Source organism: Symphalangus syndactylus, chromosome 13, assembly GCF_028878055.3.
Source record: "Symphalangus syndactylus isolate Jambi chromosome 13, NHGRI_mSymSyn1-v2.1_pri, whole genome shotgun sequence".
Taxonomy (NCBI): Eukaryota; Metazoa; Chordata; class Mammalia; order Primates; family Hylobatidae; genus Symphalangus; species Symphalangus syndactylus.
Window position 1 is genome coordinate 56,636,414 of NC_072435.2, and position 26,891 is coordinate 56,663,304.

Below are 26,891 nucleotides of genomic sequence, written 5' to 3' on the forward strand. Positions count from 1 at the left end.
GCCACCTTACCACCAGCAGAAGAGTGCCTCCCTAGACATGGAACCAACCCCAGGTGGGCTGAGCTGAGAAACAGATTTGGCGATGTCATCTGAGCCCTGGATCAAGCCAGGCCTGAAGCCATCCCTCTGTACTTCTCATTTACAGCAACCAATTCATTCCCTTCTTTGCCTAAGCCATTTTCTGAATTGAGGTACAATTTACATATAATAAAATACACATATTTTAAGTATATAGTTCAATGAGTTTGAACAAACATATAAACCTGTGTAACCATCACTCCTATCAAAATACAGAACACAGAACATTTCCATCATCCGCCGGCAACCAATACTCTGATTTCTATCACCACATATTTTTGTCTGCTTTTGAACTACGTAAATGTAATCAGATAGGATGCAGACTTTTGTGTCTGGTTTATTTTGCTCAATACCATGTTTTGAGATTCACCCATGCTGTTTCATTTACCAGTAGTTTGTTCCTTTTTTTCTTTTAGACAGAGTTTTGCTCTTGTTGCCCAGGCTGGAGCACAGTGGTGTGATCTTGGCTCACTACAAACTCCACCTCCCAGGCTCAAGCGATTCTCCTGCCTCAGCCTCCTGAGTAGCTAGAACTGCAGGCACCCGCCACCACACCCAGCTAATTTGTGTGTTCCTTTTTTATTGTGGGATAGAATTCTACTGGAGGAACGTACTAGGGTGTGTTTATCTGCCAAAGCTATTTTGGATTAAATTTTCTAGCACCTGCAACTAAAAAAGTACTAACTCAAATAAGTTTACCTAGAGTGAAAACTCTTTTCTTTCCTTTGAGACAGAGTCTCACTCTGTCACCCAAGCTGGAGTGCAGCGGCATGATCTCAACTCACTGCAACCTCCGCCTCCTGGACTCAAGCGATTCTCCTGTCTCAGCCTCCGGAGTAGCTGGGATTACAGATGCGCACCACCACGCCTGGCTAATTTTTGTATTTTTAGTAGACACAGGGTTTTGCCATGTTGGCCAGGCTGGTCTCAAACTCCTGGACTTAATTGATCTGCCCACCTCACCCTCCCAAAGTGCTGGGACTACAGGTGCGAGCCACTGCACTGGCCTAGAGTGAAAACTCTCTTTACAGGTCACTTACATGCCCTTAATGTACAGTCAGATTGTTCACCTGTAAGACAAGTATTTAAGAGCAGCACCTAGACAAAGCCCACAGGCAGGAAGACTGTACTTCCAGGGATCATTTCTACAGTTCGTTACTGGAGAATTTTCTCTGAATGTGCACAGCAACCATTTATATTAGTGTGGCACACACCTATCTGAAAGCTTTGAGTGCAGAAATGCTGATTCACCTTGCTTGTAACTACTGTTCTTGAGCTCATAAAACACCTAAATAATGTGGTGTAACAACTAAATGTGTACACAGAGAAAAGCCTCAGAATGTTATCCTAGGTGAAATCTGTTCAGTGAACAGACAGATCACAGCTACAGTGACATTTCTGCCAATGTTACAAGTTTCTTACAAAGTGAGAAAGTGGCTGTCTAAAATCAGAAAAAAGCCTGGCGTGGCGGCTCACGTGTATAATCATGGCACTTTGGGAGGCTGAGGTGGGCGGATCACTTGAGGTCAGTATTCTGAGACCAGACTGGCCAACATGGTGCAACCCCGTCTCAAGCAAAAAATACAAAACTTAGCCAGGTGTGGTGGCATGTGTCTATAGTCCCAGCTACTCGGGAGGCGGAGGTTGCAGTGAGCGGAGAACTCGCCACTGCCCTCCTGCCTGGGTGACAGAGTGAGACCTTGTCTCAAAAAAAAAAAAAAAGAATTAAAGTCAGAAAGAGAGCCCTTACCAAAAACTGACCGTGCTGGCACCTTGATCTTGGATTTCTAGCTTCTAGAACTGTGAAAAATAAATTTATGTTAAATTTAAAAAATAAATAAAACTGGAGGCAAGCACTTAATTAGGAAGAAAGGAAAGGGTGGTCAAGCTACTCCTGGAACAGGGCAGTTTTTCTTCCCCTATGGGGGCCCTGCTCCATTCTGGGCAGTCCCTGGTGCCTGCTTCCCCTCCACTACAGGTAACAGTATGGGCCCTTCTGCACAGCCAAAGATAAAGCTCACACATGCAGAGGTGTTTCCAGCAAATTTAGGACAATGTGCAAGCTTGGGATCTAAAGTTTCAGGCATAAAACTAAGTGAGAGACGACACGGTAGGGCTGGGCCAGCTCCCAGCCAGAGAGACCTTCCCATGGGATACAGGAAGGCAGGTGTTTTTAGCTGCTTCTCCAGCAAAGATTATTTTCTCTGCCTTTCTCACTCCTTCCTGGTTACGCAATCCCTCACTCAACCACCAAACTCTGGAAAACAGAATTGCTTGTTTATAAGTCAGCCAGAGCAATCAATGAGAAAGCACAGAAAATAGCATGCAGTACCCTGCAATACACACATACATCTAATTTAACTTTTCACCAGAATGGAGATTCGGGGCAGGCTGGGTGGAAAGAATGTAGCTTGTCTATGTCCATAAAAATGAAAACATGAATTCAGTACTTGTCAACAGCCCTCCTGCCCTTCCAGGATCTCTGCCAGGTGTCAGGGCTAGAGGTTAGGGCCCAGCCACCTCCCCCAGGGAATCCCAATCCATTCACATGGGGGTGGAGGGGGGCTCGATATGAATCAACACAGCCATAATCTTTAGTTACGAGCTCCCTTCAGTCTGTTCCAGAAATCTCTGTAAACCCCTGCTGTGTGCCAATCACAGTTATTTTTCAATATGCTGAATAACTTTTTTTTTTTTGAGACGAAGTCTTGCTCTGTCACCCAGACTGGAGTGCAATGGTGTGATCTCAGCTCACTGCAACCTCCACCTCCCGGGTTCAAGTGATTCTCCTCTTTCAGCCTCCTGAGTAGCTGGGATTACAGGAATGTGCCAACACACCTGGCTAATATATATATATATTTATATATTTATATATATATATTTTTTTTTAGTAGAGACGAGGTTTCACCATGTTGGCCAGGCTGCTCTCAAACTCCTGGCCTCAAGTGATCCACCCACCTCAGCCTCCCAAAGTGTTAGGATTACAGGTGTGAGCAACTGCGCCTAGCCTTGAATAACTAGGCTTTTACTGTGCCTCCCACCACATCAAATCGTGAACATTTCCATGAATCAACTGTATTTCCAGACCAATGATCTGCTTATTTCAACTGGTAGGACACACTCAACAATAGTTTTAACAGTTTTTTTTTTTTTTTTTTGAGATGGAGTCTCGCTCTGTTGCTCAGGCTGGAGTGCAGTGGTGCGACCTTGGCTCACTACAACCTCTGCCTCCTAGGTTCAAGCGATTCTCCTGCCTCAGCCTCCAGAGTAGCTGGGATTACAGGTGTGCGCCACCATGCCTGGCTAATTTTTGTAGTTTTAGTAGAGACGGGGTTTCACCATGTTGGTCAGGCTAGTCTTGAACTCCTGACCTCGTGATCCACCTGCCTTGGCCTCCAAAGTGCTGGATTATAGGCGTGAGCCACTGCACCCGGACACCCAGCTAATTTTTGTATTTTTTACTAGAGACGTGGTTTCACTGTGTTGGCCAGGCTGGTCTTGAACTCCTAAGACCTCAGGTGATCCACCCGCCTCAGCCTACCAAAGTGCTGGGATTACAGGTGTGAGCCACTGCACCCAGCCTCTTGTTTTTGAGGCAGGATCTCACTCTCTTGCCCAGGCTGGAGTGCAGTGGCGAGATCTCCATTCACAGCAGCCTCAACATCCCGGGGCTCAAGCAATCCTCCCACCTCAGCCTCCCAAGAAGCTGGGACTACAGGTCCACACCACCACACCTGGCTAATTTTATTGTATTTTTTGTAGAGACAGAGTTTTGTTGATGCAACCCAGGCTGGTCTTGAACTCCTGAGCTCATGTGATCTGCCCACCCTGGCCTCCTAAAGTGCTGGGATTACAGGTGTGAGCCACTACATCCAGCCTTTTTTTACCACCTGCCCTTTTTTCTTCTTTGTTTTTTTTTTTTTTTTTGAGACAGAATCTTGCTCTGTCACCCAGCAGGCTGGAGTGCAGTGGCACAATCTCAGCTGACTGCAACCCCCACCTCCGAGGTTCAAGCGCCTCAGCCTCCCAAGTAGCTGGGATTACAGGCATGCAGCACCACGCCCGACTAATTTTGCATTTTTAGTAGAAACAGGGTTTCACCATGTTGTCCAGGCTGGTCTCCTGAGCTCAAATGATCCTCTTGGCTCGGACTCCCAAAGTGCTAGGATCACAGGCGTGAGCCACTGGGCTGGTCCCCTTTTCTCGTTACAATCAAATGGAAACCTGGCCATAGGGAACTCCGAGGGTCTGAATGGGCAGCCCTGAGGGACTCATATCATTCACTGTGGTGTCTCCGTCCCTGGTGCTCCAAGTGGGGAACCTTGTCCTCACTTGGCACCCATTACTGCTGCTCTGCCAGACACCCAGCCTCTGGCTGAGCAGTACCTGCAGTTCAACTGTGTCCTATGGCTACCTCCAATGCAGCCTTTGTGTCATGGGACGCTGGTACCTGAGCCAAAGGAGGAAGTGTTGATCAGGCTAAAGCCAATGCCCAGTAGCATCAGGTGGTGTCGTGGCAACCATCCAAATGGCCCCAGGAAACAAGGGACATTTACAGTGTTACAGGTCATCATGTTGTCTCTCCTCTGAGTCACCCTGAAAATTCTGTTTCTGCCAGGGGATACCTCCCAGCCAGGATCCCACAGTTGAAGACTGTTGGTCAGGCAGGTCCTCGGGGCTGATGGCGGATACCATGCAGCTGGGCAGACCCTCTCCAAGGCCACAGTCAGCCTGGATCCAGCCTGGTCTTCAAGATCTGGCTTAGGGGTGGGTGCAGTGGTTCACACCTGTAATAGCCCACCACTGAGACGGGAGGATTGCTTGAGGGCAGGAGTTCAAGACCAGCCTAGGCAACACAGTAAGACCCCATCTCTACAAAAAATAAAAATAAAAATCAGCCAGGTGTGGCGATTTTTAATCATGCCTGTAGTCCCAGCTACTTGGGAGGCTGAGGCAGGAGGATCACTTGAGCCAAGGTGGTCAAGGCTACAGTAATCTGCACGTCAGCCTGGGTGACAGAGCCAGATTCTGTCATCTTTAAAAAAAAAAGAAAAGAAAAAAAAAAAACCGTTTTAGACCATGATGGGGAATCAGGAGCAGGGTCAGCATCACCAACCTTTACTCTCCTCTGCCTCCCTCCCTCTCCACCTGGGAATTGACTCAAGCCTCCAAGGGGATGGATCTAAACAGCCGGAGGGGTAGTATCAGTACCAATAGAGCTGGAGCTGCTGATCCCACATGACCCACGCTGTGCCTGGTGGACTCAGCCCATCAGAAGGCTTCCTCATCCACACGTGCGCTCATAAAAGATGCACACAAGTGTCTAACACGAAATTAGCCCTCCCTAAGACGAATGCTGCTCATTCATCAAAGAGTAGATCCCTGCTCAGAAGATTGCAAGGAGCTTCTGGGTTAAAAAAAAAAAAACAATAAACAAAAATTCTCCTTCCTTCTCTGCCGGAGCCTCCAGGAAGCCCAGAGTCAACAGGGACCATAAAACAGGACACAATGAACCCGGAGGCCCTGTCCAGGCTGGAGGTTTCTGTGAACAAGAAACAACTTCTCCTACAGCTCTTGAGTAAAAACAATGGAGCTAAATTCATTTGGGGGCATTAGCATTCCCAAAGGATGAAGAGGCAGAGATAAGAAGTGACAATGCCTCACTGTGTACTCACTCTCCTCTTCCACATAGTGCCAAGACCTTTCATTTCGGGCCTTTCAATGGCCCTGGGGAAAGGCTTTCTCTAGTTTGTTTCCAGCTGCTTTTATTTTCTTTTCTTTTCTTTTTTTTTTTTTTGAGATGGAGTTTTTTGTTCTTGTTGCCCTGGCTGGAGTGCAATGGCGTGATCTCAGCTCACTGAAACCTCTGCCTCTCAGGCTCAAGCCATTCTCCTGCCTCAGCCTCCTGAGTAGCTGGGATTACAGATATGCACCACCACACCCAGCTAATTTTATATTTTTAGTAGAGACGGAGTTTCTCCATGTTGGTCAGGCTGGTCTCAAACTCCCAACCTCAGGTGATCCACCCACCTCAGCTTCCCAAAGTGCTGGGATTACAGGCATAAGCCACCACCCCCGGCCTTCCAGCTGCTTTTCTTCATGGCCAAGAACAGATTTTCCTGTGAGTTTTAGTACTATGGGGTACAGGGGCAGTTGCAGAAAAGGAATCGCTATCAGGATGCAGCATTCTAGAAAATTACATTACTTTGCATTTAACTACAGGCCAGAGAGCAATAATTCTTCCAAGATTTTCAGTAGGAAGAGCATAAAAATCTGGGGAAAAGAAGTTGCATTTCCACTTCTTGAGAAATAATTTATAGTAATATAAGTTGAGAAAGTAATTTATAGTAATCTTACAGAGCTGTACCTCTGTTTAAACACAGTAACATAATGAGAAAGAAAAAATATAGTGAGAAGCTAGGGAAAGCTGGGTGCGGTGGCTCATGCCTGTAATCCGAGCACTGTGGAAGGCTGAGGCTTGGGCCTAAAGAGTTCGAGACCAGGCCGGGCGCGGTGGCTCACGCCTGTAATCCCAGCACTTTGGGAGTCCGAGGTCAGGAGATTGAGACCATCCTGGCTAACACGGTGAAACCCCGTCTCTACTAAAAATACCAAAAAAAAAAAAAATTAGCCGGACGTGGTGGCGGGCACCTGTAGTCCCAGCTACTCCAGAGGCTGAGGTAGGGGAATGGCGTTGACCCGGGAGGCGGAGCTTGCAGTGAACCGAGATGGCGCCACTGCACTCCAGCCTGGGCAACAGAGCCAGACTCTGTCTCAAAAAAAAAAAAAAAAAAAAGAGTTCGAGGCCAGCACGGGCAACACAGTGAGACCCTGTCTCTACAAAAAATTTAAAAATTAGCCAGGCTTTGTGGCTCATGCCTGTTGTCCCAGCTACTCAGGAGGCTGAGACAGGAGGATCGCTGGAGCCAGGGAGGTTGAGGATGCCGTGAGCTATGATCATGCCACTGAACTCCAGCCTGGATGACACAGCAACACTCTGTCAAAAAAGAAAGAAAAAAAAAGAAAAGAAAAAAGTGAGAGACATGATTTTATAATAGACTTGAGGCTGGGTATGGTGGCTCACGCCTGTAATCCCGGCACTTTGGGAGGCCAAGGCGGGCAGATCACCTGAGGTCTGCAGTTCGAAACCAACATGGAGAAACCTTGTCTTTACTAAAAATACAAAATTAGCCGGGCATGGTGGCACATGCCTGTAATCCCAGCTACTCAGGAGCCTGAGGCACATCACTTGAACCGGGGAGGCAGAGGTTGTGGTGAGCAAAGACCGCGCCACTGCACTCCTGCCTGGGTGACAGAGCGAAACTCCATCTCAAAAAAAAAAAAAAAAAAAGATAGAAAAAAAAAAAATAGACCTGAAAGGTTTCTTTTTTCAGAGACCTCCCAAGGTGCCAGCCCAGACCAGGAGGTCTGTACTGGGGGTGTCCATTTCCAACCTGAGGCTAAGTTACATCTTGAGGCTCTGTACAGCCAAGTCATCCTACCTGATTCCAAAAAGACCAATTAACAAGGGGACTCCTGGACTTGGCGCAGTGGCTTACCCCTGTAATCCCAGCACTTTGGGAGGCCAAGGAGGGCAGATCACCTGAGGTTGGGAATTTGAGACTAGCCTGACCAACATGGAGAAACCCTGTCTCTACTAAAAATACAAAAATTAGCTGGGCGTGGCGGTGCACGCCTGTAATCCCAGCTACTGGGGAGGCTGAGGCAGGAGAATCGCTTGATCCCGGGAGGTGGAGGTTGTGGTGAGCCAAGATTGCACTATTGCACTCCAGCCTGGGCAACAAGAGGGAAACTCTGTCTCAAAAAAAAAAAAAAAAAAAAAAAAAAGGGGGACTCCCTCCATCTCCCACCAGTGACTGTCTTACACATTCAGGATCCACACCCAGCCCACATAAGGGACTTTTGAGCAATTAGGTGCACAAAGCACAGTTGAAGCTCTGATTAAGGCCCATGGACCACCCCACTTTTTGCTCTCTAAACTAAAGCCAAGAGGCTGATTCCAGGCCAGGCACCATGGCTCACACCTGTAATCCCAGCACTTTGGGAGGCCAAGGCGGGCAAATCACTTGAGGTTGGGAGTTCAGGACCAGCCTGGACAACATAGTGAAACACCATTTCTACTAAAAATACAAAAATTAGCTGGGCATGGTGGCGGGCGCCTATAATCCCAGCTACTTGGAAGGCTGAGGCAGGAGTATTGCTTGAACCCTGGAGGTGGAGGATGCAGTGAGCCGAGAGTGCACCACTGCACTCCAGCCTGGGCAACAGAGCAAGACCCCGTTTCAGAAACAAAAAAAGCCAAGAGGATGATTCCTTTTCAAGCATGGCCAGAGCCATCCCAACAAAGCACCAATTCCCAGCACTGCTCAGCACTCCAGGAAACGAGACCTGCTGGGAACTGCTGCCAAAGAAACCATATCGAGTCAGGGTCCGGAATGCCCCAGAACCTGAGGAGGGGTCAGGCACTGAGCTGTCGCTCCATAAATCCTTTTCAGATGAATGGAGCATAATGTCATTTTAAAGAAAAGGGGAGGGAAGGCATGACACAGAGAACAGGATGAAAGAGAAGCTTGACTTCAGTGGAAATTCATTTGATCCTTAAGTGTGCACAAAATCCCAATAGTCGCCAGGCATGGTGGCTCATGCCTGTAATCCCAGCACTTTGGGAGGCCAAGGCAGGCGGATCACGCAGTCCAGAGGTTGAGACCATCTTGGACAACATGGTGAAACCCCAACTCTACTAAATATACAAAAATTAGCTGGGCATGGTGGCACGCGCCTGTAGTCCCAGCTACTCGGGAAGCTGAGGCAGGAGAATCACTTGAACCCGGGAGGCGGAGGTTGCAGTGAGCCGAGATCGCGCCATTCCATTCCAGCCTGGTGACAGAGCGAGACTCCGTCTCAACAACAACAAAGAAATCCCAATAGTCAAAATACAGGTCCAGGTGCAGGGACTCACACCTATAATCCCAGCACTTTGGGAGGCCAAGGTGGGTGGATCACTTGAGGTCAGGAGTTCAAGACCAGCCTGACCAACGTGGTGAAACCCTGTCTCTACTAAAAAATACAATTAGCTGGGCATGGTGGTGCACATCTGTAGTCTCAGCCACTCAGGTGGCTGAGGCATGAGAATCGCTTGAACCCAGGAGGTGGAGGTTGCAGGGAGCTGAGATTGTGCCACTGCACTCCAGCCTGGGGGACAGAGCAAGACTCTGTCTCAAAAAAAAAAAAAATACAAGATTGGAAGCCTCATGGGTTCTCACTCACTGCCCCCGGGTGGCTCAGACACCCAATCAATGCAGCAGCTGTTGGCAATCTTCACCCCCTCCTCGACTCCTGGGACCCATCCCCAGCTCACCTTCTCCCTGAATCTCCAGCCATTCCCCACCCAACTTCTTCACTTTTGTTTTTTTCTTTTATCTTTTTTTTTTTTTTTTTTTTTTTTTTGAGACGGAGTCTCGCTCTGCTGCTCAGGCTAGAGTGCAGTGGCACAATCTCAGCTCACTGCAACCTCCACCTCACAGGTTCAGGCGATTCTCCTGCCTCAGCCTCCCGAGTAGCTGGGATCACAGGTGCCTGCCACCATGCCTTGCTAATTTTTTGTACTTTTAGTAGAGACAGGGTTTCACCGTGTTGGCCAGGCTGCTCTCAAACTTCTTTTTTTTTTTTTGAGACGGAGTCTTTCTCTGTCCCCCAGGCTGGAGTGCAGTGGCGCGATCTCGGCTCACCGCAACCTCCACCTCCTGGGTTCACGCCATTCTCCTGCCTCAGCCTCCCGAGTAGCTGGGAATACAGGCACCCGCCAACACGCCCGGCTAATTTTTTGTGTTTTTAGTAGAGACGAGGTTTCACCGTGTTAGCCAGGATGGTCTCGATCTCCTGACCTCGTGATCCGCCCGCCTCAGCCTCCCAAAGTGCTGGGGTTACAGGCTTGAGCCACCTCGCCCGGCTACTGCTCTCAAACTTCTAACCTCAGGTGATCTGCCCGCCTCGGCCTCCCAAAGTGCTGGGATTACAGTGTGAGCCACTGTGCCCTGCCACACCTTTGTCTTTAACCGGCTCTGGACTTCCACATTCTAAAACAAAGCTGCCTTCTCTCTTCTCAGCTCCCCTCTTTCTCCAGTAATATCTTCCCTGCCCTTCTCCCCCTGTACCCTGTCACACTGACTTTTGTCCCCAATTCTCCAATCATGCATTTCCTAACGACTTCAAAAGGACTAAATCCAGGACCTTCCAGCATTCTTCTGACTTGTCAAGCCTCGCTCCACTAACAACACTGACCTCTCAGCTTCCTAGACCTGGCCACCCTTCTGGCTTTCCTCCCACCTCTCTACCCATCTCTTAAGCGGAGGAACTATTCCCTTCTAGCCCAGATCCTTTCACTCAGTACCCCAAGTGCCTCCCAATTGGTGCCACCCAAAACTGCATCTCCAGCCAGGGTGCCTGCATGGCTGCTGGGCCCATGGAGTGGGCTCTCTGCTGGGACCACCACATGGATATCCCACGAGGGCCATCAAGTCTACGCACTAGCCCCCACGTTCACCCGCGTTCATGGATCTCGAGGGGGCGCATGACCAGACGCCTCAGGCAGGCATTGTGACTTTTTTTTGAGACAGGGTCTCATTCTGCTGTCCAGGTTGGAATGCAGTGGCGTGATCTCGGCTCACTGCAGCCTCCACCTCCCAGGCTCAGCGATCCTCCTGCCTCAGCCTCCTGAGTAGCTGGGACCACAGCTGGGTGCCACCACACCTGGCTAATAGGCAGGCATTTTGGATTCTCATTGGCAGCTCCTTCCCTGCCATAACCTGTCACATCAGTTCTTTCCCTCTCTGCCAGATATTGCCTTTTCTCCAGCTCTATCATTCCAACCTCCTCATCACTGGAATCTCTGCCTTCTGTGTGGACCCCTGCTCTGAGCTAAGGGTGCAAGCTGGTGGAAAGAATGGGTGATTGAGGCTGTGTTTACATGGCTGTTTCTTTTTTTTTTTTTTTTTTTGTGAGACAGGGTCTCACTCTGTCATCCAGGCTGGAGTGCAGTGACATGATAACAGCTCACTGCAGCCTCAACCTCGTGGGCTCCGGATATCTTCCCACCTAGGCCTCCTGAGTATATGGGATTACAGGAACACAACACTATGCCAGGCTGATTTTTAAACTTCTTATAGAGATGGGGTTTTGCTATATTGCCCAGAGTGGGCTTGAATTCCTGGCCTCAAGCAATCCTCCCACCTTGGCCTCCCAAAATCCTGAGATTACAGGTGTGAGGCACTGCACCCCACTCACAGCACTGTCACGGACTGCATCATCAGTAGTCCGTAACAGAGAAGGAAGGGCAAAGATGATAGGTATTACAAGTAGCTAAATCCTCCCAATGCCTCCCTGCCTGGCTCCACCATAGCTTCTTTCCCATCCACCACCCTTTCACCATTCATGTGTCAAAGTGGTCTTTTTCTTACACAAATCTCACAGGTCTGGTCCTGCTTTAAATACTTTGATGGATTCCACAGTTCCCAGGTCAAGCAAGATGCATGACCCTGAACTGCCTGGCTCCCACTAACACCTCCACACCCCTGGGGTGCCTACAAAGCACTCACAAGTCCACAGCTCTGTCCAAGCTGTTCCCTCTTCCTAAAGGGCTCTTTCTCTCCTTTCACCTGGACAGCACCTGCCTTTTTTTTTTTTTTTTTTTTGAGACGGAGTCTCGCTCTGTCACCCAGGCTGGAGTGCAGTGGCGCGATCTCGGCTCACTGCAAGCTCTGCCATTCTCCTGCCTCAGCCTCCCGAACAGCTGGGACTACAGGCGCCCACCACAACACCCAGCTAATTTTTTGTATTTTTAGTAGAGACGGGGTTTCACCGTTTTAGCCAGGAAGGTCTCGATCTCCTGACCTCGTGATCCACTAGCCTCGGCCTCCCAAAGTGCTGGGATCTTTTTTTTTTTTTGGGTTGCGGGGGTATGGAGTCTCACTCTGTTGCCCAGGCTGGAGTGCAGTGGTGTGATTTCAGCTCACTGCAACCTCCGCCTCCCGGGTTCAAGCGAGTCTCTTGCCTCACTCTCTCGAGTAGCTAGGATTACAGGCGCCTGCCACTACACCCGGCTAATTTTTATATTTTTAGTAGAGACAGGGTTTCACCATGTAGGCCAGGCTGGTCTCGAACTCCTGACCTCAAGTGATCCACCTGCCTCAGCATCTCAAAATACTGGGATTACAGGTGTGAGCCACCACACCTGGTCAGCACCTGCCTTTCATTCAGCCATTTGGTTTTGTTTTGTTTTCATTTTTATTTTTAAAATTTTTTATACAGCCAAGGTCTTGCTATGTTGCCCAGGCTGGTCTGGCACTCCTGGCTTCAAGAGATCCGCCTGCCTCGGCCTCCCAAACTACTGGGATTACAGGTATGAGCCACCACACCCGGCCCTCATTTGCTTTAGATCAAACTGGTTCAGGTCAGAGATCAGGAAAGATTCAGCATCAACACCTTTTATTTTCCTAGGACAAATAGACTCTTTGAACTGGTATGACTTAACATGGAGTAGCACAACAATTGTTACAAGGTCTCATTTTCAAAATTGATGCTTTTAATTGTAAAGCAATGATTCCTCTTATTTTGCACCCCGATTCTCTCATCCAACACCAGAGAAACTGCATCTAAAAAACACCCCACTTTAGGAGGCCGAGGTGGGCAGATCACCTGAGGTCAGGAGTTCAAGACCAGCCTGGCCAACATGGCGAAACCTTGCCTCTACTAAAAATACAAAAGTTAGCCGGGCATGGTGATATGAGCCTGTAGTCTCAGCTACTGGGAAGGCTGAGGCGGGAGAATCACTTCATTCTGGTAGGTGGAGGTTGCAGTGAGCTGAGATCGTGCCACTGCACTCCAGCCTGGGCGACAGAGCGAGACTCCATCTCAGGGGGAAAAAAAAAAAAAACACCTGTAGCCGGGCGCAGTGACTCGCGCCTGTAATCCCAGCACTTTGGGAGGCCGTGGCGGGTGGATCGCTAAAGGTCAGGAGTTCAAGACTAGCCTGGCCAACATGGTGAAACCCCATTTCTACTAAAAATACAAAAAATTAGCCAGGCGTGGTGGCAGGCACCTGTAATCCCAGCTACTTGGAAGGCTGAGGCAGAAATGCTTGAACCCGGGAGGCAGAGGTTGCAGTGAGCCGAGATCACACCACTGCACTCCAGCCTGAGCGACAGAGTGAGACTCTGTTTCATCATCATCATCATAATCATCGCCATCATCATCATAAATAAATAAATGAAAAACATCCAACTGTGCGCCTTTCCTAGCTCTCTTGCCATCCACTCTTTCCCAGTGTGGAGCAAGAAGTCCTCCCCTGGGCTCACAGACATGGAGGGCTCCCACAGGAAAACGTGTTGTGGGAGACTTGGGACTACCCCTCACAGGTGTGCTCCTCTTGCTGCCATTTTCCCCCAGGTGCTGCTGGAGTTCCAGAGCTACACCTGCTCAGAGAACGGTCTGGGGAGGAAATGTCCCAGAAAGAGGCAGCAACTTGCGGGAGGCCACACAGCAATTTTGTGGGAGTGGCAGTCAGGCCCTGGGGCCTGAGGACAGACATAGGAATTCCCAGGCCAGGCCTCCTCCTGCAATTCCATGGCCTGTGATCCTCTGTCCCAAACGCCACACATAATTAGAAGTTATAATCCTGTAATTCCATGATGACATCTTTGAACTTAAATATACCTCAAAACTACTTTTTTTTTTTAATGCTAAAAGCAACTTCACAAAAACGAAGTTTTCCCACTCTGCCCCACACTGTCTTGCCCAGGGCTCCTCACCAGTTAGCAAAGCCCAGTCTCTCTGTGTCACCTGGGAGAAGGAGGAAGATGCCAAGACCATTTAGGAACTGGATCCTAAAGCTTTAAACAATTAAGAATTGATTCGTTTATGGGAAAGTTTCACTTCCCTATTTATAATTATGCACTGTCGTATGTATTATAAAAACGAAAATCAACAACAATCTCTCCACCCTCTCAGTGATCCCTGGCCAAGGGCCAAAAGCTATTTTTAGACTTGCTCGGGACCTAGAGAGAGGAAGGCGTGGAAGGTATCACCATGACTCCGGGCTCCAAAGCATCTTTGTAGCCCAGGCCCTGACGCCTGCGGCTCTCCCAGGGCCCCTGCTCCGCAGGCTGGGGTCGCTTTTGAGGGACTCAGCTCCCTGACTGTTATCTTCTGGGCAGAACTCCGCAGTGTGAGCCCAAGAGCTCCTGGACATGCCAAGAGCCCGCGAGGCCCGCACCCGCCGCCCGCCGCCAGCCCCCGCCAAGTCTCCCGGACAACAAGACAAATCCGCTTTGGCACACAGTGAGACGCACAAGACCGTGGGCCTCACCTGCGGTGCTCACGCCCTCCTGGACGACCCGGAGCCGAGGAGGGGGCAACGCCGGAGGCTCCCTCCCACCAGCAGCTCTCCCCTGCTCCCTGAAAAGTCCCACAGGCGGACGTTGGAAGCATTTTGGAGGCAAAAAGAGACCGCCGGCCGGGCGCAGTGGCTCACGCCTGTAATCCCAGCACTTTGGTAGACCGGGGCGGGAGGATCCCTTGAGCCCAAGAGTTTGCGACCAGTCTGGGCAACAGAGCGATACCCCAGTTCTACAAAAAATTAGCGTGGCAAGGTGGCGCGCCAGCAGTCCCAGTTACTTGGGAGGCTGGGGCGGGAGGATCGCTGGAGCTCAGGAAGTCGAGGCTGCAGTGAGCTATAATCGCGCCACTGCACTCCAGCTTGGGCGACAGAGCGCCTAAAATAAATATGAGACCGCCAACCCGCCTGGGATGGTCTGTCTCCACCCGCGCTCCCACCAAGCGCTCCTGCAACGCGCCCAGAGGCCAAGGGCGCCAGCGCAGCCAGGAACCGGTCCTTTCCCCAGGCACCAGGGATCGCAAGCGAGGGGTGGCGGGGGGGTGGGAGGGGGGAGACCCAAGCACCCCTCCAGGTCCTCCGCCCGCACCTGCGCGGGGCGGCCACATGCGCCTCCCCTACTCCCCGCCCAGTCCCGGATGCCACCTGCTCGGGACGCCGGGGACATCGCCGCCCACCTCCTCCCCGCCGGCCTCCGTCCGGCCAGCGCCGGCCCAGTGCGCCCCCTCCCCCTCCCAGCCTGGTGGACCCCGACTGCGCGCTCCCACGGCCCCTGCAGGGCCTGGGGGAAAGGAGGTCTGGAGCCCGCAGGTCCCCGCCCGCTCGAAGCCACCCACCTTCCGAAAGTAGCCGTCGTTCTCCTTCTCCAGCGGCTGGGGGGCCGCGGGCAACAGCGCGTCGGTCATGCTAGCGGCGCGGGCGCTGAGGGCGGACTGTGGCGCGGCGGCTGAGGCTGGCCGGAGAGGACGTGCGGCCCCGCCCCTTGCCCCGCCCCTCCACTCCCGACCAGTCCCGCGGCCCTTCTAGCCCCGCCTGGGGCCGAGCACGGGAGCTCTGGAGACGCGCCGCGCCCCGCCCCGTCGCGGGCCCCGAACCCGCGCCCCTTGCGGGGCTCGTCACCCGGAGACCTGCGCCCTGGGCGCGGCGCCTCGGGGTTGTCTCTGGGCGTCGTGGCTGGCTCAACTTTGCGAATGCCGCGACAGCGCAGGGAAGGCACGGGGGTCTCAGGGGCCGCAGCGAAGCCCTCGCTGTGGACCTGCGCCCTGCCCTGGAGCCCGGGGAGTCAGTGGTGACGGCGTGGATCCAGGCGCGTCCCTCCTGGGTGAAGCCCGCGCGCCGCGGTGGAAGGGGCCAGACTCGACGCCACGTCGAGGGCGCGGCTGGAGCTCTGGGCCCTGGGCCCGGCGGTTTGGAAAAGCTTTTCCCAAGAGGAGAGCCCATGGCCGAGGGAGCGTTGACTGCGCCGCCGAGCGCCTTGCCCGGACTACTTGGGCTTGTTGGCATGGGATCAACTCAGCCGATCCCCCGTCCCCGCTGCAAAGACGAGTGGGATCCGCTGGGGGGCTCGCGGACGGCCCTGAGAGAGGGGACCAGGAGGGGTTTTGTGCCCCAGACACGGCAGATGCCCTTGAGCACAGTTCTTTTTTTTAAGAGATGGGACCTCGCTCTGTCGCCCAGTCTGGAGAGCAGTGTTGCGATCTCGGCTCTTTGCAGTCTCGACCTCCCAGGATCAAGCGATGCTCCAGCCTCAGCCTCCCAAGTAGCGGGGACTGCAGGCGCGGGCCAACGCGCCCGGCCTTTTTTTTTGAGACGGAGTCTCGCCCTGTCACCCAGGCTGGAGTGCAATGGCGCGATCTCGGCTCACGGCAACTTCCGCCTCCCGAGTTCAAGCGATTCTCCTGCCTCAGCCTCCCGAGTAGCTGAGACTACAGGCGTCCACCACTACACCCGGCTAATCTTCAGTAGAGACAGTTTCACCTTGTTGGCCAGGCTTGTCTTGAACTCTTGACCTTGTGATCCGCCCACCTAAGCCTGCCTCCCAAAGTGCTGGGCTTACAGGCGTGAGCCACCGCGCCCAGCTTTTGTTTTGTTTTTAAATAGATGCGGAGTCTAACCATGATATCAAGGCTGGCCTCAAACTCCCGACCTTAAGTGATCCTCCCTCGTTTCGCTCTATTGACCAGGCTGGAGTGCAGTGGCGCGATCTCGGCTTACTGCAAGCTCCACCCCCCGGGTTCATGCCATTCTCCTGCCTCAGCCTCCAAGCAGCTGGGACTACAGGCGCCCGCCACCACGCTCGGCTAATTTTTTTGTATTTTTGGTAGAGACGGGGTTTTCACCATGTTAGCCAGGATGGCCCGAATCTCCTGCCTGACCTTGTGATCCGCCCGCCTCAGCCTCCCAAAGTGCTGGGATTACATGGGTGAGCCACCGCACCTGGCCGTAGAGCACCACTACAGACCTCAGTTTTCTAGGCTGCAAAATGGGGCTCTTTTATTATTCTTGGATTCTTTTTTTCTCGGGCTGATGGAGGGTAGTAGGGCAAAAGTGAGTGTTGGAAAGTAGGAATGAACTTAGTTTAGGGGAGAAAGGGTGACCCATGGGGACAGGGTTTGTATCAGTCTCCCACCAACCTCCTGCTGGCTGCTAGACTCTGTGGGCAGACACCTGGCAGCACGTGAAGCCCGGACCTTGCCACCTAAGCAGGGACACCCATCCCGCGGGCCATGCTCCTCCCAGCCGCTGCTTACTGTTACAACTGCTTCTCCCGCAGCAAAGGGACCGCCCTCAGCGGTGGCGATAGATGTCACAGGTGGAACAGAATGCAATGTGCTGCAAAACCAGCCCAGTGTTAACATATCTTTAAAAAAAAAAAAAAAAAAAAAAGTCCGGGCGCGGAGGCTCACGCCTGTAATCCCAGCACTTTGGAAGGCCGAGGCTGAGGCTGGAGGATCACCTGAGGTCAGGAGTTTGAGACCGGCCTGGCCAACATGGTGAAACCCCGTCTCTACTAAAAATACAAAAATTAGCCAGGCGTGGTGGTGGGCGCCTGTAATCTCAGCTACTGGGGAGGCTGAGGCAGGAAAATCACTCAAAACTCGGGAGGCGGAGGTTGCAGTAAGCCAAACCCAGACCTTGAGACTGCCCATTGCACTCCAGCCTGGGCGACAGAGTGGGACCTTGTTTCAAAACAACAAAAAAAGTTAGTCATTGGAAACATAGTAGAGGTTGCAGCTGTCAGGAACATTTCTGAAGCCAGTGCCTTCGAGCCTATGTGCTTCCCAAACTGCATGTGAAGCTACTGGGTTGGTCCAAAGGTAATTGCAATTACTGGGTGAGTTGTGCCAGTCACAGAAATCTAATCAGGAAATTAGCTCCTGTAGCCTGAAAGGACAGAATACCCGCATCCGGATTTAATCCTGCAGGTGCTGCCCCGGGACCTCCACCAAAGCCCCTTAGGAGCTGAGGCCTTGAGGACTGAAGAAAAACTCCTCTAGGGGAAAAAAATTACATTACAAAAAAAAAAAAGAAGCAACTATCAATCTAATTTCAGCACTCGCAGGTCACACTATTACTTGTAAACAGCTACTACTGTTTAAAGGATCAGGAAGTTATGGGCCACTCTCTTACCTTTGTAATACTAATAAACTTATCAATAATAGAGCCTCTACTCTAGCCAGGGAGTTTATAGATACTATGTTTCGTTCTTGAGACCCTTCTGCAAAAAAAAGCAATAACCTTCATTTAACAGATGAGAAGAGCAAGGCTCAGAGCAATGAAGTGGCCACCAGCAGTCCCCTTGCTGGCTGAGGTCATTCCCTACTGCCTTTGGATTTTTGCCATCTTTTTCTGCCAACTTAAAGCTCAAATTGCCTTTACAATTTGTCGCATATAATGCCATTTGTACTACTGTTAATAATCTTTTTTTTTTTTTTAAGACAGTCTTGTTCTGTCATCCAGGCTGGAGTGCAGTGGTACAATCTTGGCTCACTGCAACCTCTGCTTCCCAGGCTCAAATGATCCTCCCACCTCAGCCTCCCAAGTAGCTGGAACCACAGGCATGCCCCACCACACTCGGCTAATTTTTTTTTTTATTTTTTATAGAGACGGAGTTTCTCCATGTTGCCCAGGCTGGTCTGGAACTCCTGAGTTCAAGTGATCCTCCCACCTCAGCCTCCCAAAGTGCTGGGATTACAGGCATGAGCCACCACCCCTGGCCAATAATCTTTTTTTAATTACTTTATTTAAACAAATTTAATTAAATTTATTTAGTTAGTTTTTGAGACAGTGTCTCACCCTGTTGCCCAGGCTGGAGTGCATTGGTATGATTATAGCTCACTGCAGCCTCCAATCCCTGGACTTGAACAATTCTCCTGCCTCAGCCTCCCAAGTAGTTGGGACAACAGGTGTGCACCACTAACTTGGCTAATTTTTAAATTTTTGTAGAGATGGAGTCTCACTATATTGCCCAGGCTGGTCTCAAACTCCTGGGCTCAAGTGATCCTCCTGCCTTGGCCTCCTAAAGTGCTGAGATTACAGGCATGAGTCACTGTGCCTGGCCCAAATTTTATTTTATTTTATTTTATTTTATTTTATTTTTATTTTTTTTTTTTTTTTTTTTTGAGACGGAGTCTCGCTCTGTCGCCCAGGCTGGAGTGCAGTGGCGCAATCTCGGCTCACTGCAAGCTCCCCCTCCCGGGTTCACGCCATTCTCCTGCCTCAGCCTCTCCGAGTAGCTGGGACTACAGGCACCCGCCACCACGCCCGGCTAATTTTTTCTATTTTTTAGTAGAGACGGGGTTTCACCATGGTCTCAATCTCCTGACCTCATGATCCGCCCGCCTCAGCCTCCCAAAGTGCTGGGATTACAAGCGTGAGCCACCGCGCCCGGCCCCAAATTTTATTTTAAAAGGCAACTATATCACAACAATAAGGGGAAAACCAGTGATACTTTCCCTATTAGAGGAGAAACATAAAAGTGAATACAATAAAGGGCAAAGTATATTATTAAATCTAGCCAGATATCATTGCCTTTTTGAGTTGTTCCTTTTGTTAAAAAGGAAGAAGAGACCAGGCACAGGCTGCAGTGCCGAGATCACACTACTGTATTCTAGCCTGGGCAACAAGAGTGAGACCCTGTCTCAAATAAACAAATAAATAAAAATAAGCCAGGCATGGTGGTGCATGCCTGTAGTCTCAGCTACTCAGGAGACTGAGGCAGGAGGATTCCTTGAGCCCAGGAGGTGGAGGCTGCAGTGAGCTATGATCGTTGCCACTGCACTTCAGCCTGGGCAACAGACCAAGACTCTGTTTAAAAATAACTAAATAGGCCAGGCATGGTGGCTCATGCCTGTAATCCCCGCACTTTGGGAGGCTGAGGCGGATGGATAATCTGAAGTCAGGGGTATGAGACCAGCCTGACCAACATGGTGAAACGCCGTCTCTACTAAAAAATCAAAACATTAGCTGGGCCTGATGGCACAAGCCTGTGATTCCAGCTACTCAGGAGGCTGAGACAAGAGAATTGCTTTAACCTGGGAGGCGGAGGTTGCAGTGAGCCAACATCGCGCCATTGCACTCCAGCCTGGGCAACAAGAGCGAAACTCCGTCTCAAGAAAATAATAATAATAAAATAAATAAATAAATAGACCAGGCATGGTAGCTCACACCTGTAATCCCAGCACTTTGCGAGGCCGAGGCAGGAGGATCAGGAGGTCAGGAGTTTGAGACCAGCCTAACCAACATGGTGAAACCCTGTCTCTACTAAAAATACAAAAATAAGCCGGGCATGGTGGCATGCGCCTGTAATCCCAGCTATTCAGGAGGCTGAGGCAGGAGAATCGCTTGAACCCGGGAGGCAGAGGTTGCAGTGAGCCCAGATCGGGCCACTGCACTCCAGCCTGGGCAACAGAGCGAGACTGTGTCTCAAATAAGTAAGTAAATAAATAAATAAATAATGTAAAAAATAAAAAGGATGAAGAGTAAGAAAAGGACACGTGGTATTAAAGACACACCAGCCCACCCAAAGACTACCTCCTGAGCATCTTCAGAGGAAAACGGGCACCTCTTTGTGTGTGAGTCCCAGCGGGGCATCTCCTGGCCATGTGAGCCATCTGAGTGTCAGTGCTTGGGGATACAGCTGCACAGAACCAGCCATCTTTAGACATTCTCATGACTCATCGCAGTGGTACCCACAGGTCTGTTCTTTTATCTCTGATCTCACTTTGACCAGGAAATTAGAACTGCTGCCGCTGACCCAACAGGACAGCAGCATCTCACCTCCTATTTGTCAACCCCATTGGTGTTCTGTGCAACAAGAACCACCCATAAGCCCCTGTGCTACTAACAAAAGAGCTGGGTGGGAACTTCTGAGCTATGCAAAAGATTAAAATCTCAACTGCAAACAACTGTTTTGTTAAGTCTCATTTTACCATCTGGTTTAGGTCAGCAGGTGGCTGCCTGTCCAGGGACCCAGTTCCTCCAAGTAAAATTCAGGTGTCACATCCTAAGACCTTCTTGTTGACAAAAGGAACATTGGTTTTTGAGGGCAGCCTGACATACATCCTCTCTTGGGGAATCTGATGAAGTTTGCCAAATTAAATGCAGAAATTATAAGATAATCCTTGAATGAATAAAATTCACTGCAAATAGTAAACTCAACTTTGCAATTTTTTTTTTTTTTTTTTTTTTTTGAGACGGAGTCTCCCTCTGTCGCCCAGGCTGGAGTGCAGTGGCACAATCTCAGCTTACCGCAACCTCCGCCTCCCAGGTTCAAGTGATTCTCCTGCCTCGGCCTCCCTAATAGCTGGGATTACAGGCACGCACCACCACGCCCCACTAATTTTTTGTATTTTTAGTAGAGATGGGGTTTCAGCATGTTGGCCAGGCTGGTCTTGAACTCCTGATCTCAGGTGATCCACCTGTCTCGGCCTCCCAAAGTGCTAGGATTACATGCATGAGCCACCGTGCTTGGCCCATTTTGCAATTTTTGTAAAAATAATTCTTAGAAATTACCAGGCCCAGTGGCTCTCACCTGTAATCCCCAGCACATTAGGAGGCCAAGGCAAGAGGATCACTTGAGCCCAGGAGTTCAAGACCATCCTGGGCAACATACTGAAACATCCATTTCTACAAAAAAATTTAATTAGCCAGGAGTGGCCGGGCACAGTGGCTCATACCTGTAATCCCAGTACTTTGGGAGGTTGAGACAGAGGGATCACTTGCGGTCAGAAGTTCGAGACCTGCCTGGCCAACATGGTGAAACCCTGTCTCTACTAAAAATGCAAAAAATTAGCTGGACGTGGTGGCGGGCGCCTGTGATCCCAGCTACTCAGGAGGCTGAGGCAAGAGAATCACTTGAACTCAGGAGGTGGTGGTTGCAGTGAGCCAAGATCGCGCTACTGCACTCCAGCCTGGGCAACAGAGTGAGACTCCATCTCAAAAAAAAAAAAAAAAAAAGCCAGGAGTGGTAGCACATGCCTGCAGTTCCAGCTACTCAGGAAGTTCAGGCAGGAGGATTTCTTGAGCACGAGAGTTCAAGACTGCAGTGAGCCAAGATTACACCACCGTACTCCAGCCTGGGCTACAGAGCAAGACCCTGTCTTAGAAAGAAAAAAAAAATGGCCGGGCGTGGTGGCTCACGCTTGTAATCCCAGCACTTTGGGAGGCCGAGGCGGGCAGATCACGAGGTCAGGAGATCGAGACTACGGTGAAACCCCGTCTCTACTAAAAATACAAAAAATTAGCCGGGCGTGGTGGCGGGCGCCTGTAGTCCCAGCTACTCGGAGAGGCTGAGGTAGGAGAATGACGTGAACTCGGGAGGTGGAGCTTACAGTGAGCCGAGATTGCGCCACTGCACTCCAGCCTGGGTGACAGAGCAAGACTCCGTCTCAAAAAAAAAAAAAAAAGAAAGAAAGAAAAAAAAATTGGCCAGGCACAATGGCTCACACCTGTAATCCCGGCACTTTGGGAGGCCGAGGTGGGTGGATCACGAGGTCAGAAGATAGAGACCATCCTGGCTAATATGGTGAAACCCCGTCTTTACTAAAAATACAAGAAATTACCTGGGCATGGTGGCACACGCCTATAGTCCCAGCTACCAGGGAGGCTGAGGCAGGAGGATGGTGGAACCTGGGAGGTGGAGGTTGCAGTGAGCTGAGATGGCGCCACTGCACTCCAGCCTAAGCAACAGAGCAAGACTTCATCTCAAAAAAACAAAAAAAAAAAAAGAAAGAAAAAGAAAAAAAGAAAAGAAAAAAGAAAAAAATTAAAATTCTCAGAAATTGAAGCCATTTGGTGCCATGGAGGAACACCAACTAGAGAGGACCACATCAAGTTCAGCAGGCTCAAAGTCTCCTCAGCCACACCCTTTTGGCCCTCACGGTCTCAGTTTTCCCCACTTTACTATATATATATATATATATATATATATATATATATATATATATATATTTTTTTTTTTTTTTTCGAGATGGAGTCTTGCTCTGTCCCCCAGGCTGGAGTGCAGTGCAGTGGTGTGATCTCAGCTCACTGCAACCTCTGCCTCCTGAATTCAAGCTATTCTCCTGCCTCAGCCTCCCGAGGAGCTGAGATCTTAGGTGTGTACCACCATGCCTGGCTAATTTTTGTATTTTTAGTCAGGCTAAATTATATTGATCAGGCTGGTCTTGAACTCCTGATCTCAAGTGATCCGCTCATCTCGGCCTCCCAACATGCTGGGATTACAGGCGTGAGCTACTACGCCCAGTCTACAATAAATTCTTTTTTTTTTTTTTTTTTTTGAGACAGAGTCTCGCTCTGTCGCCCAGGCTGGAGTGCAGTGGCGCGATCTTGGCTCACTGCAAGCTCCGCCTCCCGGGTTCATGCCATTCTCCTGCCTCAGCCTCCCGAGTAGCTGGGACTACAGGCGCCCTCCACCACGCCCGGCTAATTTTTTGTATTTTTACTAGAGACGGGGTTTCACCGTGTTAGCCAGGATGGTCTCAATCTCCTGACCTCGTGATCTGCCCGCCTCGGTCTTCCAAAGTGCTAGGATTACAGGTGTGAGCCACTGCACCCGGCCTACAATAAATTCTTACACATAGCTGTCATTTCCTGCATACTTATTCCGTGCCAGGTGCTGTCCTAAGTACATTGCATGCATTAGCTCAGTTCTCCCACAACCCTATGAGGTAGGTACTTTATCGTCCCCTTTTTACAGAGAAGGAAGCTGAGCCTCAGAGGTCACTAGCCTCTTAAGTGGCAGAGTCAGGGCTGTCTGATGCTATGTTATACACTATACTGTATTACACTGTTCCCTACTACTTAAAAGGAAAAGTGTTTTGACATATAGGGAGGAAGTGACTGTGGATTAAAAATAAATGAATTACGAGCCTGGGCAACATGGTGAAACTGTGTCTTTACAAATGATACAAAAATTAGCCAGGTGTGGTGGCAGGTGCCTGTAGTCCCAGCTTCTTGGGAGGCTGAGGCAGGAGGATTGCTTGAACCTGAGAGGTCGAGGCTGCAGTGAGCCCAGATGGAGACCCTGTCTCAAAAAAAATAAAAAAATAAAAATAAAAATAAAGAATAAATGAATTACAGGATGGCAAACAATACCAAGTACTGGTGAGACTGTGGAATCTCATATATTGCTTATGGGAGTGTAAATTGGGATGACCACACTGGAAAATTGTTTGACATTTGCTACTAAAGAACATATGCTGGCCAGGTGCCGTGGCTCATGCCTGTAATCCCAACACTTTGGGTGGCCGAGTTGGGTGGATTACTTGAGGTCAGGAGTTCAAGACCAGCCTGGCCAACATGGTGAAACCCGCTCTCTACTAAAAATACAAAAATTAGCTGAGCATGGTGGTGGATACCTGTAAGCCCAGCTACTCGGGAGGCTGAGGCAGGAGAATCACTTGAACCCGGGAGGCGGAGACTGCGGTGAACCAAGATCACGCCATTGCACTCCAGCCTGGGAGACAAAAGTGTAACTCCATCTCAAAAAAATATATATGATGCAACTTATGATCCAGAAATTCCAACTCTAGGTAGATACACAACAGAAATGCATACATCTATTTACCATAAAACAGGTCCAGAATGTTCACAGCTGCACTATTCAAAATAGCCAGGCCAAGTGTGGTGGCTCATGCCGGTAATCCCAGCACTTAGGGAGGCAGAGGTAGGAGGATCGTTTGAGCCCAGGAGTTGATGAGACCAGCCAGTGCAACACAGTGAGACCCCATCTCTAAAAACCAAAAAAAAAAAAAAAAAAAAAAAAAAATAGCCTCTAACTAGAAAGTATCCAAATGCCAGTCCACTATAGAACAAATGAGTGTAAATGGTGGTATATTTGGTCGGGCACGGTGGCTCACGCCTGTAATCCCAGCACTTTGGGAGGCCGAGGCGGGCGGATCACGAGGTCAGGAGATCGAGACCATCCTGGTTAACACGGTGAAACCCCGTCTCTACTAAAAATACAAAAAATTAGCCGGGCGCAGTGGCGGGCGCCTGTAGTCCCAGCTACTTGGGGGGCTGAGGCAGGAGAATGGCGTGAACCCAGGAGGCGGAGCTTGCAGTGAGCCGAGATTGCGCCACTGCACTCCGGGCTGGGAGAAAGAGCGAGACCCCGTCTCAAAAAAAAAAAAAAAAAATGGTGGTATATTCACACAATAGAAAATTGCACACAATGAAAATTAACACATTGCTATTATGTGCAACATCATGGATAAATGTCACAAAAATATTATTGAGCAAAGAAAACTAGACACAAATACTGTATCGTTCCATCTTATTTGTATTTTTTTTTTTTTTTTTTTTCTGAGACTGCATTTTGCTCTTTCGCCTAGGCTGGAGTGAAATGGCAAGATCTCTGCTCACTGCAACCTCCACCCACCGGGTTCAAGCGATTCCCCTGCCTCAGCCTCCCAAGTAGCTGGGATTACAGGCGCATGCCACCATGCCTGGCTAATTTTTTGTAATTTTAGTAGAGATGGCATTTCACCATGTTGGCCAGGCTGGTCCTGAACTCTTGACCTCAGGTGATCCACCTGCTTCGGTTTCCCACAGTGTTAGGATTACAAGCGTGAGCCACCATGCCCAGCCTCCATTTTATATAAAGTACAAAATAGACAAAACTAACCCATTATGGGATTCTTGCTTCTGGGATTCTGGAAATTTTCTATTTCTTGATCTACTTGTTACACAGATATGTTTACTCTGTGAAAATACGAAGAACCAGGCCAGTGTGGTGGTTTGTGCCTGTAATCCCAGCTACTCAGGAGGCTGAGATAGGAGATTGGCTTGAGCTCAGGAGCTGAAGATCAGCCTGGGCAACATAAAGAGACCTTTTCTGTACAATAAATAAACAAATTAGCTGGACGTGATGGTGCCCGCCTGTAGTCTTACCTACTTGTGAGGCCAAGTGAGAGGATCACTTGAGGCCAGGAGGTCAAAGATGCAGTGAGCCACAATGGCGCTACGGCGCTACGACACTACAGCCTGGGCGAGAGTGCAAGACCCTATCTCTTTTTTTTTTGAGACAGAGTCTCGCTCTGTTGCCCAGGCTGGAGTGCAGTGGCACCATCTCAGCTCACTGCAAGCTCCGCCTCCTGGGTTCACGCCATTCTCTTGCCTCAGCCTCCCAAGTAGCCCTATCTCTTTAGGGCCGGGCGCGGTGGCTAACGCCTATAATCCCAGCACTTTGGGAGGCCAAGGCGGGCAGATCACGAGGTCAGGAGATGGAGACCATCCTGGCTAACAGGGTGAAACCCCATCTCTACTAAAAATACAAAATTAGCCAGGCATGGTGGCACGTGCCTGTAGTCCCAGCTACCCGGGAAGCTGAGGCAGGAGAATCGTTTGAACCTGGGAGGTGGAGGTTGCAGTGGGCTGAGATCGCACCACTGCACTCCAGCCTGGGTGACAGAGCAAGGCACCGCCTCAAAAAAAAAAAAATAATAAAATAAAAAATAAAATAAATAAATAAATAAATAAAATAAACAACAAAAATGCATAGAACCATGTGCTCATGATTTATGCACATTATTTTTTTTCTTAAATTTTAGTCCATGTCCTGCTGAACATACATGTTATATTTTAAAAAGGAAAATAATGGGCTGGGTGCGGTGGCTCACGCCTGTAATCCCAGCACTTTGGGAGGCTGAGGCAGGTAAATCACAAGGTCAGGAGTTTGAGACCAGCCTGGTCAACATGGTGAAGTGCCGTCTCTACTAAATATACAAAAAATTAGCTGGGTGTGGTGGCAGGCGCCTGTAATCCCAGCTACTCGGGAGGCTGAGGCAGGAGAATCGCTTGAACCTGGGAGGAGGAGGTTGCAGTGAGCCAAGATTGCGCCACTGTACTCCAGCCTGGGTGACAGTGCAAGACTCCATCTCAAAAAAAAAAAGGATAAAAA

At 50.0% G+C, this 26,891-nt stretch overlaps 1 protein-coding gene and 1 pseudogene across 2 annotated transcripts in view; one reads left to right on the forward strand and one right to left on the reverse strand.

The window, feature by feature from the left end:
• The window catches only part of RHPN2 (rhophilin Rho GTPase binding protein 2), a 106,944-nt gene that overhangs the window by 70,266 nt on the left and 9,787 nt on the right, over positions 1–26,891 (reverse strand). The window contains exon 3 of one of the 2 annotated variants that reach the window (XM_063614060.1): positions 1,829–1,878. In XM_063614060.1, coding sequence (XP_063470130.1) covers positions 1,829–1,878 — 50 coding nt within the window. Of the gene's footprint in view, positions 1–1,828; positions 1,879–15,324; positions 15,467–26,891 lie in introns of those variants that run through there. The other variant, XM_055237111.2, reaches the window with a different exon arrangement.
• Positions 1,199–1,300, forward strand: LOC129461399 (uncharacterized; annotated as a pseudogene).